This window comes from Gorilla gorilla, chromosome 8 (assembly GCF_029281585.2).
Source record: "Gorilla gorilla gorilla isolate KB3781 chromosome 8, NHGRI_mGorGor1-v2.1_pri, whole genome shotgun sequence".
NCBI classification, from domain to species: domain Eukaryota; kingdom Metazoa; phylum Chordata; class Mammalia; order Primates; family Hominidae; genus Gorilla; species Gorilla gorilla.
Window position 1 is genome coordinate 47,100,456 of NC_073232.2, and position 12,872 is coordinate 47,113,327.

The 12,872-nt window shown below is 39.8% G+C and overlaps 1 protein-coding gene across 4 annotated transcripts in view; it reads right to left on the minus strand.

The window, feature by feature from the left end:
• The window catches only part of TET1 (tet methylcytosine dioxygenase 1), a 139,841-nt gene that overhangs the window by 43,986 nt on the left and 82,983 nt on the right, over positions 1 to 12,872 (minus strand). For 3 of the 4 annotated variants that reach the window (XM_031015627.3, XM_031015626.3, XM_055353637.2), the window contains 3 exons: positions 9,808 to 12,115; positions 4,894 to 4,984; positions 4,236 to 4,329 (listed from right to left, as the gene is read on the minus strand). In XM_031015627.3, coding sequence (XP_030871487.1) covers positions 4,236 to 4,329; positions 4,894 to 4,984; positions 9,808 to 12,115 — 2,493 coding nt within the window. Of the gene's footprint in view, positions 1 to 4,235; positions 4,330 to 4,893; positions 4,985 to 8,478; positions 8,531 to 9,807; positions 12,116 to 12,872 lie in introns of those variants that run through there. The other variant, XM_055353638.2, reaches the window with a different exon arrangement.

Below are 12,872 nucleotides of genomic sequence, written 5' to 3' on the forward strand. Positions count from 1 at the left end.
AGCTCAGGTGATCCACCCGCCTCGACCTCCCAAAGTGCTGGGATTACAGACGTGAGCCACCTCACCCAGCCCTAAAATACATTTTCTAAATAGCCATATTTAAGCTCCATATTCATTCACTCAACACAAATTTATTGAGTGCTAATTCTAGGCTCGGCATTGCTCTATGCAAAAGCAGTAAACGATATGAATATTTTAAGTAAGATAACCTGGAAAGTTTGGAAAAATAAAGTTTGACTAACATTACGATTTTTCTGACATATAATCCGTTAAAAAACCTATTTTAGCACTTTGGGAGGCTGAGGTGGGCAGATCATGAGGTTAGGAGATCAAGACCATCCTGGCTAACGCAGTGAAACCGCGTCTCTACTAAAAATACAAAAAATTAGCCAGGTGTGGTGGCAGGCGCCTGTAGTCCCAGCTACTCAGGAGGCTGAGGCAGGAGAATGGTGTGAACCCAGGAGGCAGAGCTTGCAGTGAGCCGAGATTGAGCCACTGCACTCCAGCCTGGGCAACAGCCAGAGTCTGTCATTTCATGGAAGACAATTTTTCCACAGAGGTGGGGCCAGGGGCAGAGGTTTTGGGATGATTCGAGTACGTTACATTTATTGTGCACTTTATTTCTATTATTATTACATTGTAATATATAATAAAGTAATTATACAACTCATCATAATAAAGAATCAGTGGGAGCCCTGAGCTTGTTTTCCTAAAACTAGACAGTCCCATCTGGAGGTGAGGTGGGACAGTGACAGGTCATCAAGCATCAGATTCTCATAAGGAGAGCACAACCTACATCCCTCGAATGTACAGTTGACAACAGGGTTTGCAGTCCTATGAGAGTCTAATCCCACTGCTGATCTGACAGAAGGCAGAGCTCAGGTGGTAATACTAGCAATGAGGAGTGGCTGTAAATACAGATGAAGCTTCACTTGCTCTCCTGCCGCTCACCTTCTGCCATGAAGTCAGGTTCCTATTGGCCCATGGCTCAGGGGTTGGGGTCCCCTGGGTTAGTGCACTCTAGCCCAGGCAACACAGACAGATATCCAAAACAAACAAATAAAATTTCGCTAGGGAAAAATACTAATAGAAAGTTGTTACTGCAATCTTTAAGCTACAGCATTTATATTTGCCTTCTTAAGGAAAAACAAAAACAAAAACAAAAAAACTATACACTACAATTCTTTATATCACTGTCATTATTATTATATTAGAAAAGGTTTTAAAGAGAGGAAAAAGAAATCACCCTAATCCCACCAATAAGCCTAGTTACATTTCTCTCCTTTGGACTCACTGTAGGAGAAGCCAGCTGCCACAACATGAGGACATATTGATTCCTTACCACTTAATAGACAAAGGAGTGAACAATTCAGAAATAGCTAACAGATATAGCTCAATAAATTGGTAACAACTATGAGCGCCAGATATTGAGAACCAATTGTGTGATTTACTTCAAATATACAAGGTACTATGGATAGGCCAGACACAAAAGAACAAAACAAAATAAAACTATACTGTTTGAGAAATATGTAAGTAGCAGTGAAAGGTGGAAAGCAAGAAAATTATTACCACAAAGCCAGGATGGGAGATTTATAACTGGGGCTTCTGAGAATCTAGTTTATTTTCTTTGTTTCTTTCTTTAAAAAAAAAAAAAAAAAAAGAGATGTGGGGTCTTGCTATGTTGCTCAGGCTGGAGTGCAGTGGCTGGCTATGGATTCACAGGAGCCACCACAGTACACTGTGACCTTGAACTCCTGGCCTCAACCTCTTGAGGTGATAAAAGAAAGACACTGTAGTTTCCTTCTTGCTCTCTTTTGATTCACTCACTCTGGGGGAAACCAAGCTGCTGTGTTATGAAAACATTTAAGATGAGGAGGAACTGAGGCCTCCAGCCAACAGCCATCAAAGAGCTAAGGCCTCCTGTAAGGGAGCTTGGAAGTGGGTCTTCCAGCTGCACCACTCTCCCCCAGTCAAGTTTTCAGATGATTGCATCCTCATAGGAGCCTATGTCAGAAGCACCACTTGGATTCCTAACCCACTAAAACTGCAGGAGATAATACCTGTTTGTTATTCAAACATGAAGGCCTTCATGTTACTCATGGGCTAAAACCTCAGCTCCTCACTATGGCCTACAAAATCATTCACCTTTTTACCCCCACCTGGTTCTATTAATTATCTCCTTAATTTCATTTTTCATTTTTGTTTTTTTTGAGACGGAGTCTCACTCTGTCGCCCAGGCTGGAGTGCAGAGGCACGATCTAGGCTCACTGCAACCTCCACCTCGGGGGTTCAAGCGATTCTCCTGCCTCAGCCTCCCGAGTAGCTGGGACTATAGGCTCGCGCCACCACGTCTGGCTAATTTTTTCTATTTTTAGTAGAGATGGGGTTTCACCATGTTAGCCAGGGTAGGCTTGATCTCCTGACCTCTGATGATCTGCCCCACTCAGCCTCCCATAGTGCTGGGATTACAGGCGTGAGCCACTGCACCAGGCCTATCCCCTTAATTTCAAATGACTCTGCTTAGATTTTCTTTACTGGACTCTTATTTCTAAACCCAAGACCTTTGCTCTTGCTGTTTTCTCTGCTTAGGAATGCTACTTCCTGCATATCCTCTGCCTACTTAGCTCTTTTTTGTTTTTTGTCACTCCTTTCTCAGCTTAAATGTTCCCTCCCACGAAAGGCATTCCCTGACAATCCATGCTTTTTTTTTTTTTTTTTTTTTTTTTGAAGACAGTTTTGCTCTTGTTGCCCAGGCTGGAGTGCAGTGGCCCGATCTTGGCTCACTACAACCTCTGCCTCCTGGGTTCAAGCGATTCTCCTGCCTCAGCCTCCCAAGTAGCTGGGACTACAGGTGCCCATCACCATGCCCAGCTAATTTATGTATTTTTAGTAGAGACGGGGTTTCACCATGTTGGCCAGGCTGGTTTTGAACTCCTGACCTCTGGTGATCTGACCGCCTCGGCCTCCCAAAGTGTTAGGATTACAGGCGTGAGCCACCGTGCTGGGCCGACAACCCACACTTAATGGGAAAACCCTGGAAAGATCCCCATGGGAAGAGAGAAACAAAGTAAGGAGACCATCGTTACTAAAGCAATATAAAATTAGAGTTAGTCTGTTGGACTAACTGTATTAGAGGATACACACGAGAAATATGTACAAAAACAAGAAACATGTAAATTCTCCCTTAAATTCTACCTTAAAATGGTCCTAAAGGACAAAAGAAGGCATATGTAAATGTAAAGATGCAATATGTAGAATAGGAAGACTGAACATGAAATATATGTAAATTCTCCAAATTCTGTTAATATGATTCCAATAAAAATACCAGTAGGATTTTATTCTTGCAATGAAACGTGGTATTTATATACTAATATCATAAAATAAACCAGTATAGTCAGACTACTTTTGAAAAATTAAAAGGAATCAGACATGGAAACATTATAAAATCTAAATAATTCGAGCAATCTCATGCTGATTAAAGACAGTGATTTAACACAATAGGGAATTCTCACATATAAACAAATACACATCAATAATGAAGAGATGTACAATTAAATGAGTGGTGTTGGATAACTGAGTAGCCATCTGGAGAAGTGTACATAGCTACCAATACTCTAAACCAGGATAAATATAAAATACTTCATCATAGAAAAAAATAAAATCATTAAAATACTACAAAAGAAAATGAAAGATTTATAACCTACAAGTGGTAAAGATTTTTCTAATTAAGATAAAATACCCTAAAGCTATAAAAGATGAAAAAGCTGATTACAGTCAAAAAAAAAAAAAAAATCTAACTGGTAAAACCACAACAAACTGAGAAAATATATTTGCAACTTTCATCACAAATGGCCAATTTACTTAAAAATCTATTAAAAAATCTGGCCCAGTACAGTAGCTCACGCCTGTAATCCCAGCACTTTAGGGGACTGAGGCGGGAGGATCACTTGAGCTCTCCACTAAAAAAAAATATATATATATATTAGCCGGGTTTGGTGGCAAGTCTTAACTACTTGGAGGCTAAGGTGGAAAGATTGCTTGAGCCTGGGAGATCAAGGCTGCAGTGAGGTGTGATTGCACCACTGCAATCCAGCCGGGGCGACAAAGACCCTGTCTCAAAAATTAAATAAATAAATGAATAAATAAAATAAAGATCACTCTGGCTATTGTAAACGTATAAATATCAGCTCTGGAATAACAAGCTTCAAAAAAATGTATAAATAGGAAATACTTACCCACTTAGCAATTGGACACCCATGAGAGCTTTTCCCTTCTTTACCGGTGTACACTACTATTTCTATCCTTATTGCGTTTCCTTTTTGACCATACCTGAGTATAAAACACAGTGAAGGGAATGTACTAATTAATTGCAATCTGTACTTGAAGGCTTTGGCTTTGAACATCTTAATGTATATAAGATATAGATGTACAGAAGTTCAAAAATCAGACACTCTTCATAATTTACTCTTGTTAAACATTTGCTTTTGTGTGGCAGGTATTTTAATTTGTTAACCGGTCCTACTCACTTATCCTCAAAGATCACTCTTTAAAAAATAGGCTGAGTGCCAGACAAGCAATGGGAATGTAGGGTATGCAGTGTCAAGGGTGGTAATTTGACCTATTTCTACCATTATGCAATATATAAAAAGTACTTCTGAGTTTATCAAAGACAACTAGTCTTGCTTTGTGGGTGCTTTTATGTGCCCAACAGCTTGTATGATGGGTGGCTCAGTAGGGACACGAGGACACCCCTCTTTTGTTGGGCCCTAAGAAACATCCAACTCATACTCCTGATCATTTTTCAATCACGGCGTTTGTTCTTAGAGATGATTTATCTCCGTTGAGTCAGATCCACAGTAAGAATGATTTTAACAGGGAAGCGTATTTCCTCACCTATTCTCCATGATTTCCCTGACAGCAGCAACACTTGGTCCTGCCCCAAGGTGTGTATAATATGGGCCTTTGTCTTTTTGTATAACTCGATCTGTGGAAGGAATAAGATTATTAGACCCAAAGCTTTACAGAATTGCATAGGGGACAGGAGAAGCTATTTTTATACTTTTTGTTCCCCCTCAATTCAGAACCATGAATCTTGACAAGGTTTTGGTAAGATTTGATAATTAAAGGCAAGGACAACAGCCCATGGAATTTAACTTTTAATGTTCCTTTCTTCCTGCCCCTAACGAATTCTTTCTTCCTCTGAAAATCAGAGGAGAAAAAAAATATTTTAAGATGTGGGTCATATTTATACTCCTATCTCCTGCTTAAAAAAAAAATCTGTATTAATTGAGGTGTAATACTAAAAGTTATCCAAGAACAATAAATGTTAAAGGTTGCCCTTAGAATCCTATTAAAATTGAGCAATCCCCTTTTTTTTCTGAGACAGAGTCTTGCTCTGTCACCCAGGCTGGAGTGCAGTGGCACGATCTCGGCTCACTGCAAGCTCCGCCTCCCGGGTTCACACCATTCTGCCTCAGCCTCCCAAGTAGCTGGGACTATAGGCGCCCGCCACCACGCCCGGCTAATTTTTTTTTTGTATTTTTTAGTAGAGACGGGGTTTCACCATGTTAGCCAGGATGGTCTCGATCTCCTGACCTTGTGCCTCCCAAAGTGCTGGGAAAATTGAGCAATTTCATTGCAGACAATTTATTCTACTATACATTTGCACAATTACAAAAGAATGTTGCTTGTTACAATTATTTGTAATATCAAAAAGAGAGCAAAACACTCAACATCTGTCAATAACATGTGGTTTAAATAAATTATGGGATGTTTATATAGTGGAATACAATAAATCTATTGAAACAATAATATTTATAAAACATTTAAAAATCCACAATATCATTATATTAAAAAACCAAGCAGAAAGATTGTTTTAAATTTTTGTAAATCAATAATGTTCTTTTGTATAGAATGGGAGTATAGGAAGATGTTTGCGTCGTATTTCTGCACCACTTGAATTTTTGTGAGCATGAATTTTATGTTTCTTAAAAAATGCTATTTTTAACTTGGCCCCTTAGACTCATGTGTAACAAGAATTACTGGGGAATTTCTGCGTTTCATGAATTTCTAGCCATGGTATACCTACACCAAAAAGTCATTTTCATTGGATGTCAAATACTAGGGGAATTACTTCTGTGGCTTCCTTTTTCACCTTTTTTTTTTTATTATTATTTTTTTGAGATGGCGTTTCACTCTTGTTGCCCAGGCTGGAGCACAGTGATGAGATCTTGGCTCATTGCAATCTTCGCCTCCTGGGTTCAAGCGATTCTCCTGTCTCAGCCTCCCAAGTAGCTGGGATTACAGGCATGCACCACCATGCCTGGCTAATTTTGTACTTTTAGCTTCACCATGTTGGCCAGGCTGGTCTCGAACTCCTGACCTCAGGTGACCCACCCACCTCCCCCTCCCAAAGTGCTGGGATTACAGGTGTGAGTCACGGCACCCAGCCTACTTCTGTGGCTTCTTAAGTAAGATACACTTGACAGATTTTATCTTATTCTTAGTGATCTACAGCAGTGATTCTGAACCAGGGGAATGTTGCCGCTAAGGGGACTCATGGAAATACCTGGAGACATTTTTGGTTGTGACAATTCGGCAGTTATGTGTGTGCATTACTACTGGCATCTAGTGGGTGGAAGATAGAGAGGCTGCTAAACATCCCACAATGCACAGGACAGCTCCCCACAACAAAGAATTACGAAGGATAAAACACCAATACTGCTCAGTTTGAGGAATCCTAATCTAGAGATTATTTTGCTAGAACATAATTCCACCATGGAAATTCTTTACCCTCAGATATGGATGGTACTACTTGGGATGATTTGATAAAAAGTGACTGGGTAAGTAACTTTTTGTTTCTCTGTCTTTAAGTGCCTTTTTGTACACAATGAGCACAATAAACTCACATGTAATGATTTACTAATGACATGTTAGTGACAGTAGATAAAACAGCTGAGTCCCCTGCAGGTATTTATTCAACTTTGAATGCCTGGCTGTCTATTCCTATATGCTGTGACTAGTTATTTTGCATAAGGAAAGGGTCTTCAAACTAGACAATCACCCTTTTAGAACCATGCACATAGAAAAAGTAGTCTAGCTCAGGTATATAAACTTTAAAGGCACGTGTTTGTTGAACTACAGGCCTTATTTCCACTTGTAAGGATATTTAGAAAAGTGTTCTCGCCCTTTTTTTTTTTTTTTTGAGACGGAGTCTCGCTCTGTCACCCAGGCTGGAGTGCAGTGGCGTGATCTCGGCTCACTGCAAGCTGTGCCTCCCAGTTCACGCCATTCTCCTGCCTCAGCCTCCCAAGTAGCTGGGACTACAGGCACCTGCCACCATGCCCGGCTAATTTTTTGTATTTTTTAGTAGAGACGGGGTTTCACCGTGTTAGCCAGGATGGTCTCATCTCCTGACCTCGTGATCTGCCCGCCTCGGCCTCCCAAAGTGCTGGGATTACAGGCGTGAGCCACTGCACCCAGCCGAAAAGTGTTCTCTCTTTTATAATTCACCTTTATTAAGCACCAGAGTGTATGTTATAAGGATAGGTTCTGGAGTTGAGACTGCTGTCTCTGAGTCCCAGTTCAGTTACTGGATAGCTATGAAATTCTCTGTGCCTCAGTTTCTGCATTTGTATAATGGGGATAATAAGCCCTCTCTTTGAAGAGCTGCTGTGAAAATAACAAGTCAAGGCAAGCACAATATCAGACTTGTAGTAAGAGCTCCAGAATGGAAGCCATTATCATGATTACATTCTTCTCTCCTTAATTCAAGAAACTTTTTCTCCCAATTCAACTCCACTCAGACAGCATTGTCACTCTTTCCAAATTGTAAGATTCTTCTCAGAACAGCCTATCCTTGATAACTGGCACATTGCAGTTTGTCAAAACTGTGTGTTAGCTGGTGTGGTGGTTCATGTCTGTAATCCCAGCACTTTAGGAAGCTGAGGCACGAGGATCACTTGAGCCCAGGAGTTCAAGACCAGTCTGAGTAACAAAGTGAGACCTCATATCCACAAACAAACAAAACAAAAACCTAAAAAACACTGTGTATTGAACAATGAGCAGAGAAATGGAAGGATATTATTTCAGAACAGCAAGTGTACTTTGGAAAGACAAGAATTCAATATTATTACTACACAACACTATATTTTCTACTGTTGTTAAAAAATCAGTGTGATATATACTTAGCCTCCCTATGGAACCACCTGCTTCTAATAAAAACATCACCTTTGGTCAAGGCAAATCTTGAGTCTTTGTGATTTGGAGCCATATTTTAAGTAAGACTTCCAATAACTAAACCTATTTGGATGAGGTTCAAAACAGATTTTTCACAAAATTTCTTCTAACATAGTTGTATGGTAAACAAAGTAATGGGGCTTCAAGCAGCCTAACGAACTTTAATGACACAATCTATTGAATTTCCCTATTTTTTTACAGCTATATTAGAGTCAACAGGTTTCTTAGAAGAGTGCTTACCTGAAATTTGGCCATAGACAGTAACTAATCAGTACAGGATTCAAATTAAGCTTTCACATGTTTCAAATACTGAGGAAATTTCTCATAAGATCTGCCTGAGAATCTTTACCCAGCAAGATTTTCTCAGGGCTTTTAACACACTAATAAAACTAATTGGTTCAGAATGTTCTCTTTCAATGACTCCTAAGGCACAAAAATGTAGAAATACATTGGTTAGGGATCAGTCCATGAGTCAGCTATTAGCACATGACTCATGTTAGCACACTGGTTATTCTTTGATTTTTTGAAATAGGAAATCAGGATTAAACAAATTTGTTAAAATATGTTAAAATTCAGAAAGGCTTATGAATTCTTCAAGTGGCCAAGATTATGGAATTTCTTTATACATAAGTACACTTTGTATTGCAGAGAAATAGAAATATATTATTCCAGAATATCAAGTGCTCTTTGGACAAAAAGACCGTATTAGATCTTGTACTGGATAGAGCGTAAAAGCACTAGACACTGAAAAAGACATAAACCAGCTTCAGTTCTAGAGTAGGACGGCAACTGCCAGCTATATATTTTATAACTGTTAACTTATACATATGTTTTACATTCTCTATATGTATCTTCTAGCTCACACACACAAAAATATAATGAAAGGCTTGTAAGTTGAAATTTTTTTGAATATAGGAAGAATAAACAAACTGTAATCAACTATTAAGTTATTTCTTTCTTTTTTTTTTTTAAGACAGGGTCTTGCTCTGTTGCCCAAGCTGGAGGGGAGTGGCACAATCTTGGCTCACTGTAACCTCCACCTCCCAGGTTCAAGTGATTCTCCTGCCTCAGCCAACTGAGTAGCTGGGATTGCAGGCATGCACCACCATGCTCAACTAATTTTTGAATTTTAAGTAGATACAGGGTTTCACCATGTTGGCCAGGCTAGTATCGAACTCTTGACCTCAAGTGATCCATCTGACTCGGCCTCCCAAAATGTTGGGATTACAGGCAAGAGCCATTGCGCCTGGCCTACGAAATTCATTCTTATGCTACGCATAATAAATTGACAGACATTCAACATTGAGAGATATATCAGCCTATTTTTCCACTTGAGCGGGTTTACCTTTTCCAAGTTTGTTTTTCCAAATTACGAGTTGAATTTTCCATTCTTGTGGCAGAACCAAAAGTTCCCACAGAAAAATGGGTTATAGATTTACTTAATCCATCTTAGTTAGAATAAGAATGGGGAAAAAATATCACACAAAAAAGATGAATCAGAATTTGCTTCAGTCATGATTGAGGTAATTTGTGCAGGTGAAATAAGAACACATCCACACAAGTACTCACCAAGACAGCTGCAGGTGGGCAGTTCAGAATCTTTAGTTATAGACACTAGGTTTTTTGTAGGGTTAGTAAAGAAGTTCATGGCATAATCATTAAAATTTTTCTGTGCACTGTCCACTGTGGAAAACTCTGATGTTCCAAAACTGGATGAACAGACTTCCTCTTCACTTTTGGTTGAAACCACTGTAATTCCACCTGAACACACTACATTCACATTCCTGAGAGTTAGTGCTGACTCCGGTAAGGGTGTTTCATGAGAGATACCAGGCAATGTTGGCAGTCTCTGATGCATGAGTTGCTCCTTAACAACCTGCTGAAACCGTATTTGGTCATCGCCTGCCATCACGTTAGCACACTGGTTAGGTGGAGAGGAGGGCTGGGTCAAAGGATGGGCTTTCTGATTGGCATTCACTGTTAACTGTACCTGAGAATTATAAGCTTTATCAGTGAATGCCTTCCCGTTGGATTCCGTTTTAAGATGAAATAAGCTGAGTGAATCCAATGGTTCAACCTTCACCTTTTCCTCTGCTGATTCAGGATATCTCTGTAATTTTATCTGAGTGAGTGGTGGAAATACTGTTTTGGGTTGCATAATGGACCTCGTTTGAGCCAGTGGTTTCCATATTTTGGTCGAGGAAGAAATTTTCCCAAATACAGTAGGAAAATCATGTGGACAAAATTGGCCAAAATTTTGAAATTTCGATGCTATCCAAATGTCGCATATTGTGCCATACATATAGGACAACTTTTCCCACTTCTGCCGATCATTTTCTTGATAACTTACTACTGTGGGCTTCTTTTTCCGCCGATCTCTTGATGGGGTGGATTTTGTCTTTTTCTGGGTTGGGTTCTTTTGTTTTGTTAATGATGAACCATGATTATTGTGTACACTTGAAGGTGGTTTCTGTTGTATTGTGCCCTTCTCCTGATTGTATTTTTGCTGTACATTACATGTGACAAGGCTTGTTGGTGTATTTTCAACTTTTTTGTCCTCTGGTTTTATATAATTGATCTTAATTATTGAAGCAAGTTGTGTCAACTGTGTTGCAACATCTTCCTCAATTTGGGTATGGGTTGCATCCTGACATGATAGATCATCTGAGTCCAATTTTTTGCTGCTGTCCAGTAACTGGTTGCAATACTCCACTTCATTATTTCTTGGTGGCAACTGATGCAAATCATTGGAACAATTGTCAAGAGTAATTATCCCTTGAGCAATACTTTTATTGGTGTCAATCTTGGATGAATTTGATTTTGGTATAAAAAGAGATAATGAATTTGTGACTTTTGAATATTCATGTGACTTTGTGGATGCTTGGTTAGTAGCTGAGTTGATATGTGAGTTGGAAAGGGTAGTAGTTTGCCCATTGAAAACCACCGTGTTGCATGAACTTTGTTTTTCCAAAGATGGACAGTGATTAAGTTTTGGTGGCTCTCCCTGTAAGTTTGGGTCTTGGAGGTCTTTTCTTACAGTGTAGAGGATAGCTTTGCAGCTATTAAGCAAACTGGCTGTTCTCTGCTCTGATTCTTCATCCTTCTCTGACTTTGATGGGGAGGAATTCTCTGATGGGGCTTCTGAGAGTTGAGTCAGGGCCTCTATGGCTACCACTTGCTCCAATGTTAATCTCCTATCTTTCATTAACGATAAGAGACTTGGTTGAACGGGAGATCCATCTTTTGGTTCTTTACTTGGTATATTCTCAGGAGTTTTTGGTTGATCACCTTCATTGTGTATACTAGCATGATGATTTATGATGGAGTGTGAAGAATGTGGAATGGAACTGCAGTTAAAGCCAGGCTGCTGGAATACTAAAACGTTACTTCTCCCCTTGAGATGATCACAACTCATATCAGTAGCAACAGAGCTCATAGCGTTATTATGGTTTGCAGTGTCTTTTAGGAATTTATAAGAATTGTTTTCCAATGTCTTGCCGAATTCTTCAATATTGAATTTTTTAAATGAAACATTTGTTTCAGCTGGTAAACAGTGTACATGTTTAATGCCATTTCTTATGGTTTGTACAAACAATTTTGGAGATTTGGTTCGTTTCTTGTCAACTTCAGAGTTTTTCGATTTTTCAGCTTCTGGGACATTAGCACTAAAATCTCCTTTCACATGATCAGTTAACTGTGATTTCTTGTTTTGTGTCCACTTCTCCACCTCGATGCCTGTCATGCTGTCTTCATTTTTAGTTACATTTTCAACAGTATGTGGGTTCAATTCCAATTTTTGTTCTTCCCCATGACCACATCTACTGTAGTCCATGGATTCTGACTTGGGGCCATTTACTGGTTTGTTGTCAAAATCTGCCTGTAAAATACAGAAATTACTTATGTCATCTACTTAAATATCTGAATAACAGCCATAGAAGATTAAAATTTAATAGCACTAAATGTAAAGCCCCTGTGGATACAGCCTAAAATATTATTTTTGCTTTTCACACATTCAGCAAAGTCATAAAATACCAAAAGGACATAATATACAAAAAGAAAAGACAACTAGGCTAGGCATAGTGACTCACACCTGTAATCGCAGCACTTTGGGAGGACAAGATGGAAGGATCGCTTGAGCCCAGGAATTCAAGACCAGCCTGAGCAAGATGGTGAAACCCAGTCTCTACCAAAAATACAAAAAAAATTAGTCAGGTGTGGTGCTGCACACCTGCGGCCCCAGCTACCCGGGAGGCTGATGGCGACAGCATCGCTTCAGCACAGGAGGTGGAGGTTCCAATGAGCCAGGACTGTGCTACTATACTCCAGCCTGGGTGACAAAATGAGACCTCTTCTCCAAGAAACAAAATCAAAGGCCAGGGGTGGTGGCTCATGCCTGTAATCCTATCACTTTGGGAGGCCAAGGTGGGCGGATCACAAGGTCAGGAGTTCAAGACCAGCATGGCCAATATGGTGAAACCCTGTCTCTACTAAAAATACAAAAATTAGCAGGACGTGGTGGTGCACACCTGTAGTACCAGCTACTTGGGAGGCAGAAGCAGAAGAATCGTTTGAACCCGGGAGGCAGAGGTTGCAGTGAGCCAAGATCATGCCACTGTACTCCAGCCTGGGTGACT